This window comes from Poecilia formosa, unplaced genomic scaffold (genome assembly GCF_000485575.1).
Source record: "Poecilia formosa unplaced genomic scaffold, Poecilia_formosa-5.1.2 Scaffold404, whole genome shotgun sequence".
Lineage (NCBI taxonomy): Eukaryota > Metazoa > Chordata > Actinopteri > Cyprinodontiformes > Poeciliidae > Poecilia > Poecilia formosa.
The window spans coordinates 437,649-444,386 of record NW_006800343.1 but is presented as its reverse complement, the minus strand read 5'-3'; the positions used below and the strand labels follow the sequence as shown (position 1 = coordinate 444,386).

The 6,738-nt window shown below is 44.1% G+C and overlaps 1 protein-coding gene across 1 annotated transcript in view; it reads left to right on the top strand.

The window, feature by feature from the left end:
* The window catches only part of LOC103154880 (protein NLRC3-like), a 13,384-nt gene that overhangs the window by 5,280 nt on the left and 1,366 nt on the right, over nt 1-6,738 (top strand). Inside the window, exons 4-6 of the mRNA XM_007576320.2 lie at nt 314-2,033; nt 4,107-4,289; nt 4,702-4,875. Coding sequence (XP_007576382.2) covers nt 314-2,033; nt 4,107-4,289; nt 4,702-4,875 — 2,077 coding nt within the window. The remainder of the gene's footprint in view (nt 1-313; nt 2,034-4,106; nt 4,290-4,701; nt 4,876-6,738) is intronic.

Here is a 6,738-nt window from a genome sequence, read left to right as displayed (position 1 = left end):
CAGTCGGAGGCGGCTGCCCCCTGGCCCCCTGACCCCAGTCGGAGGCGGCTGCCCCCTGGCCCCCTGACCCCAGTCGGAGGCGGCCGCCCCCTGACCCCCAGCAGGCCAGGGGGGTGACCAACAGAGGCAGACAGAGCAGGTATCGAACTGGCAACCCTCCAACTGAGGAACGATAGTGAAGCTGTTTTTACATGGGAATGATTTTTACGTCGCTGAGGGGAAGACCTTCAGCCTCCACCAAAAAACCCCTACCAAAAATATCAGGAATAGTTTTTTCTGAAGATTCCTCTTTTGTTTTTGTTTCTTCGTTCAGATATTGTTGGCCGGTGTCAACGTGACCTGAAGGAGTGTCTGAAGACGACGGTCCAGTCTCTCTGTGAAGGCGTGGCCATGCGTGGAAAGAAAAGCTTTCTGAAGGATTTCTACACAGATCTCCACCTCACAGAGGGGCAAACTGGAGAGGCCAATGAGGTCGGACAGATTACAGCAGGTTTAACGCCAGAAGACATCTTTACAGTCCCACCTGGAAAGGAACCAATCAGAGCAGTGATGACCATGGGCGTGGCTGGCACTGGGAAATCGGTCTTAACACAGAAGTTCATTCTGGACTGGGCTGAAGGCAAAACCAACCAGGACATCCAGTTCATATTTCCATTCACCTTCAGAAAGCTGAATCCCTTGAAACAGAAAAACTTCAGCTTGGTGGAACTGATTCATCACTTCTTTGAAGATATTAAAGACGCAGGAATCCGCAGCTTTAAAAAGTTCCAGGTTTTGTTTATCTTGGATGGTCTGGATGAAAATCAACTTCCTCTGGACTTTCGCAACAATCAGATCCTGACTGATGTCACAGAGTCCAGCTCACTGGATGCTCTGCTGACAAACCTCCTCAGTGGGGAGCTGCTTCCTTCTGCTCGCCTCTGGATAACCACACGGCCTGCAGCAGCCAATCAGATCCCAGATAGGTTCATTGACAGGGCCATAGAGGTCAGAGGGTTCACTGACCCACAGAAGTACTTCAGAAAGAGATTCAGAGATGATCAGGTGGAAAGAGTCCTCTCCTGCATCAATGCATCACAAAACCTCCACATCATGTGCCACATCCCAGTTTTCTGCTGGATCACTGCTGATGTTCTGGAGGATGAGCAAAAGAAGGAAAAGGGAGGATGGCTGCCAATGGCCCTGACCGAGATGTACATCAAGTTCCTGGTGTTTCAGAACAAGAACAAGAAGGAGAAGTATGGCGAAGGGCCTGAAGAAGATTCAGACATCAGGCTGATGGTTGAGTCTCTGGGAAAACTGGCTTTGGAGCAGCTGATGAAGGGAAACTTGATGTTCAGTAAATCAGACCTCAGACTGTTCGGCCTCGACATCAAAGATGCTTCGTTGTTCTCAGGAGTGCTCAGTGAGATCTTTAAGAAGGAAAGAGGGATGGGCAACACCTCAGTCTACTCCTTTGTTCACCTGACCGTCCAGGAGTTTCTGGCTGCAGTCTACATGCTCCACTGTTTCACCAGCAGCAACACAGAGGTGATCATCCGGTTCCTGGGAAAAGACCACAGCTGCTCCTCTCTGGATGAGTTCCTGAAGAAAGTCATGGTGAAATCCCTCAGCAGTAAAAATGGCCACCTGGATCTGTTTGTTCGTTTCCTTCATGGCCTCAGTCTGGAGTCCAACCAGAGACTGTTAGGAGGCCTGCTGGGTCAGACAAGGAACCGTCCAGAAACCATCCAGAGAATCATCAACAACCTGAAGATGATAAACACTGATGAAATCTCTCCTCACAGAAGCATCAACATCTTCCACTGTCTGACGGAGATGAACGACCTCTCGGTTTTCCAGGGGATCCTACGGATGGTGAAACAGAATGACATATCAGAGAAGAAGCTCTCAGAGATCCAGTGCTCAGCTCTGGGATATGCGCTGTGGATGTCAGACGAGGTTCTGGATGAGTTTGAGCCAGAGAAGTTCAACACATCAGCAGTGGGACGGCGGAGACTGATTCCAGCTGTGAGGAACTGCAGAACGGCTCGGTGAGTCCAGATGTCTTCCTGGTGTGGATGCTGACTCAGCACTGCTGTCCTCCTGTTTCTTCTTCGTTCTCCAAGTTGCTTCTGGACATTTTTTGGCCTTTAACTACTTTGGACTATTTCAAACATTAAAACATCTAAATATTCAGTTCATCCAGGACAGCACTGCTGCAGCTTTTGGCATTTAGAGATTGTGATTATTTTAAAAACATTCAACTTATCAGTTTTTATGTTAAAATCAACCTAATAAACTAAACAAAAAATGTTTTCGCCATCTTACCTTTGCTTATAAATGAAGACCAAGTGCCGCTCATTCTGCACAAAAATATCAGTTCATCCAAAGCCACGTCTATCCTCAAGGAAAGCAGTAATGGCTGTTTAGCAGGACATCCACAAAGCCTGTCGTTTCTTGTACACCACTCCGTCAGAGTCTGAAGCAAAACTTTCAGCTCCGGTGTTGGTCTTCCTTTAGTTATTATCTCCTGCTTAAATAGAAAATCCACTTTAGAAAATTTAGTGTAGAAATGTAGTGATCCATGTTGACGTCGGAAAAGGGGAAAAAACAATAAATATATCGCTGTACTTTACTTATTTACTGTATGGCTAGCTCCATGGTTAGCTCACTGTGTCTTACTCTGCAGACGTGGAGTCACAAACCAATGTCTGGGATCATGAGCGCCCCCTGCCATGAGGCCGGAGAACTGCCTGCCTCACCTCCAGTCTGTTCTCTGCCGTTTCTGATCGCTCCTCAGCACACGAATCACGTTGCACACCCAGCTGGTGACAAAGAACACTGTACATTATATAGATAAGCTAAATTATGGAAAATCAGTTCATACATTAAATGTTTTTAACCATTTTATTGGCGACGTACAGACAGGAGGAGCTTTGAATGGCAGCCAGTGCAGTTAGCCAGAGGCTGATCAGTCCAGGTGAGGCTCAGCTCGCTGCTGCCTCACCTTCACTTCTGAATATTTGAATGAGAAAATGCAAAAATTCAGTGATTTTTGTAGAAAAAAACCCATCAAAATTAGCAAAGCTATATTAAATATATATATATAATTTTTCCATGATGACAGGTGAGGCTCTGCCTCCCCTGACCGCACGTCACTATTTTTTTATTTATTTATATATAAATAGTAATAGTGCATATATATATGAACTCCTACCCTCCTATGTGCTCACATGTCTCCTGGAGGGCTGGTCAGTCCTGGACCTGCAGCTCTTAATGTCTCCCTGGTCCAACACACCTGGATCCAACAGCTGAAGCTCCTCCTCAGCGCAGTCAGGTTCTGCTAACGACTCATTATCTGACTCAGGTGTGGTGAAGTAGAGACACATCTAAAAGTTGCAGGAGGCCCTCCAGGCCTGGAGTGACCACCCCTGGTCTACTGTGTGCTCAATGTGAGCCTCTAAAAGCGAATATACCTCAGCCTTTATAATTTGCTCTTAGAGCTTTGAGCAGGCCCACCAAGCAGCCAGAGTTTTATTTTTGACGCTCACCTTGGTGCTGCATTGTCCAAACAGCCTTTATGCGCCTGAACCTGCCGGTACAGGAGACCCTGGTCTGCATGATACATGAGCACCTTCCAAATCAAACGTTTTGAGGAAAAGGTGTCGTGTGCAGTCAGAGCTGAATTATAAAAGTTTGAAGAGGGAAACAACCAGGCATCAGACAACGCAATTGATTTTCACCCAATCTTCATTCTCAGTTCATTGGTCAACTATAATCTCATATTTGCCATCACTGTTACTGTTTACAAAAACCATATTTAAAATAAATAACCAAGCAATGCTTGTCTGGTGTGGGGTAAATGAAGCCTGGAGGCCCGCCAGGCTGCTGCTGTTCACCTCCTCCGTTTGTCTCATCACTTTGGTTAAATGGAGCTTTGAACACAGAACCAGAGACACAGCAGGTCTGCAGCTGGACCAGAACCTGGACCTGGACCAGAACCACTGAGACTGAAGAGATTCTGTGTCATGTTAAACTTGATGCTCAATGTTCATCAGATGATGTCGCTGTTATTTCACTGTGTTTGTGACAGATTGTCTGGTTTAATCATTTCTCCTTCACAGACTTGGTGTCATTAAACTCTCAGAGGCTGAATGGGAAGTTTTGGCCTCAGCACTGAAATCCAGCAACAGTCTGGAAAAACTGGAAATAATTCGGATCAACGTGGAGAAAACCACTGGAGACTCAGGAATGAAGCCTGTGTGTGACGTTCTGCAGAGATCAGTCAGCGAAGTGAAGAGTCTGAGGTTTGTTTTCTCAACAAAAATTTAGGTGCACCTCAGAAAAAAATAGAAAAAAATACCAGCGCAAAGGATGAGTCTAAAGCCCTGCAAACACTGGCTGATATCAAAGTTAAAAATATGATGACCAGCCTGTCCATCCCGACCATCTGCACATTAACTGGATCTCCATCTTCCTCATCCTCTAAAATCACACTCTGGTCCTTCAAGTCCACTGAAGTTACAGTTCAGAACCACTGAAATGTTCGTGTCAGTCACATGTTCTGGTTCTGCTGGTTTAAACCAGATTTCCTGGATCGGATATTATTCATCAGTTCATCATGTTGCTGTGATGTTTTCATCATTTTTTACTTTCATATTTCATTTTTAACCTGCATCCTGGTGGCTTCAGCTCTCCTCTGTTTTATTCTTCATTTAGGCTGGAGAACTGCAGTTTGTCATTGAAATGCTGGGCTGCTCTGGCCTCAGCTCTGACCTTTAACCCCTCCCATCTGACTGAACTGGAGCTGAGTGGGAACGACCTGAAAGATGCTGGAGTGAAGGAGCTCTGTGGTTTCCTACAGACTCCAGGCTGCAATCTACACAAACTGATGTAAGTTTAATGCTGCTTCCTAAACCAGCTCTGTGTAATTTCTTCCTTTAAACTGTGATATTTATGATTCCAAGTTCCTCACAAATTAATTGTCAGGAATGTCTCTGAATGTGGTGTTGAGCCTTTTTGCTTTATTTAGCTGCAAGGCAGCACTTTTGGGCACAGATAAGTTTTGCTTGTTTTTTGTTCAAATACACTGAAACCTCGTTGAAATCAGTGTTACTTGAAGTTTTCTTTGCTTGCTGTGAAAAGCATTTTTTTGCCTTTGCTTTGCAACCATAAGACTTCAGTCCTATCCAGGGGTGAAAGTAGTTTTAAATTCTTGGGGGTGCTATGATAAAAGTATATATATATATATATAAAACTGGTTCTTCGTGTGCTTTGGAGTTTCTGTGCTGATTAATTTTTTTGCAAAGCGATAACAGCTGGTAGCTCTTGAATTGCTACAGAATAAAGCTGTATCTCCTTCAGCCCACTGGCTGCCATGTTGAACCTTGAGATGCCATGAGACCTAAATCCTGATCATGGCATGGAGTCATCCCAGTTTTCCATGTCTGGCATATAACCATTCATTTTATCTTTTAAACTGGTTCTACTGATCCTGTGTCCAGACAGGGATAATCAGCAGCCCAGCATCATGACCTGTTTGTTCAACATGGCTCCTCCTCACCCTGACAGGAGGAACCACAGAGCTCTGTTAGGTTAAAGCTCATCTTCTGGAGTTGGGATGTTTTTCCTCCAACAGGATCCAGAGGAATCACCTCAAACCAGATGTTGGACTGGATTTTATTTTATTTGTGAATGTTAGAGCCTCATTTTCAACAGTGGAGCTTTAAGGGTGAAAAAGGTTTTGGAGTAAATCTCAACATCAATATTTCCACTAAATAAGAGGCAAAAAAATAGTTTGATAGATGAAAAGCCTCTCAGACTCTGAGCTCAAAGCGAGATGCCAGAGAGCAATAAAACAGGATTTTATTAAATTAGACAATTAATTTAATTTCACACAATTATCGCGGTAGAAGCCATTTGTTTGTTAAATACTTAATGAAACATATTTACCGTGTTTGATGTTTGTTGTAAATGATGTATCACAAAGAACAAGGTCATCAGTCCAGCAGCTGTGATTCGCCACAGCAAAGATAAAACAACTGAACAGGTGATCAACTCTAAACCACTCTCACCTTTTTACTCTGTCTGTCATTTAAACACACCTGTTGCCATGGCAACTGCTCGCTCCGAGCAGAGATTACGTTTAAAAACATTCAGTCCGTTACGATATCAGGTTTTCAGGCTCTATATTTATTTTGCATCATTAATAAGCTTTCAGGATGATGAGCTCATTTAAACTCCTCTAGTTATTTAAATAATGGAACCGAAACGCACAGAATTGCCAACACCTTGTTGAAACAATAATCACTGAGATTATTATTGTTGGGTCATTAATTTGAACACGTTTTGTTGTTCTTTAATAAAGTCATGAACGTTTTAAGCCAATCAGAGGAGGACCTGCTGGTCTCAGTTTGTCACCTGATGCTGAGACCGACGTGTTGCTATGGTAAAGAACAGTCCAGAAACTGTATGAAATGGGGGAAAAGCTACTTATTAACTGATTAAGTCGTGTTTTAAATTGTTCTTGAAAAACTAACCAGTCACAGCTGCACAGTGAACCCGATGATGTTTTACAGCTGACAGCTGCTCCTCTCTTGCTGCGAACCCGCTAAAGCCTTTAGGGGTAGCAGTACCCGACCGTACCCCCCTACTTTCACCCCTGGTCCTGTTATCATCACTGCTCAGGATTTTGTTTTACTTTAAAGCTGCTTTAACCTCCTTCCTGTTGAATTCAGCTCACATGTTTTATTCTTT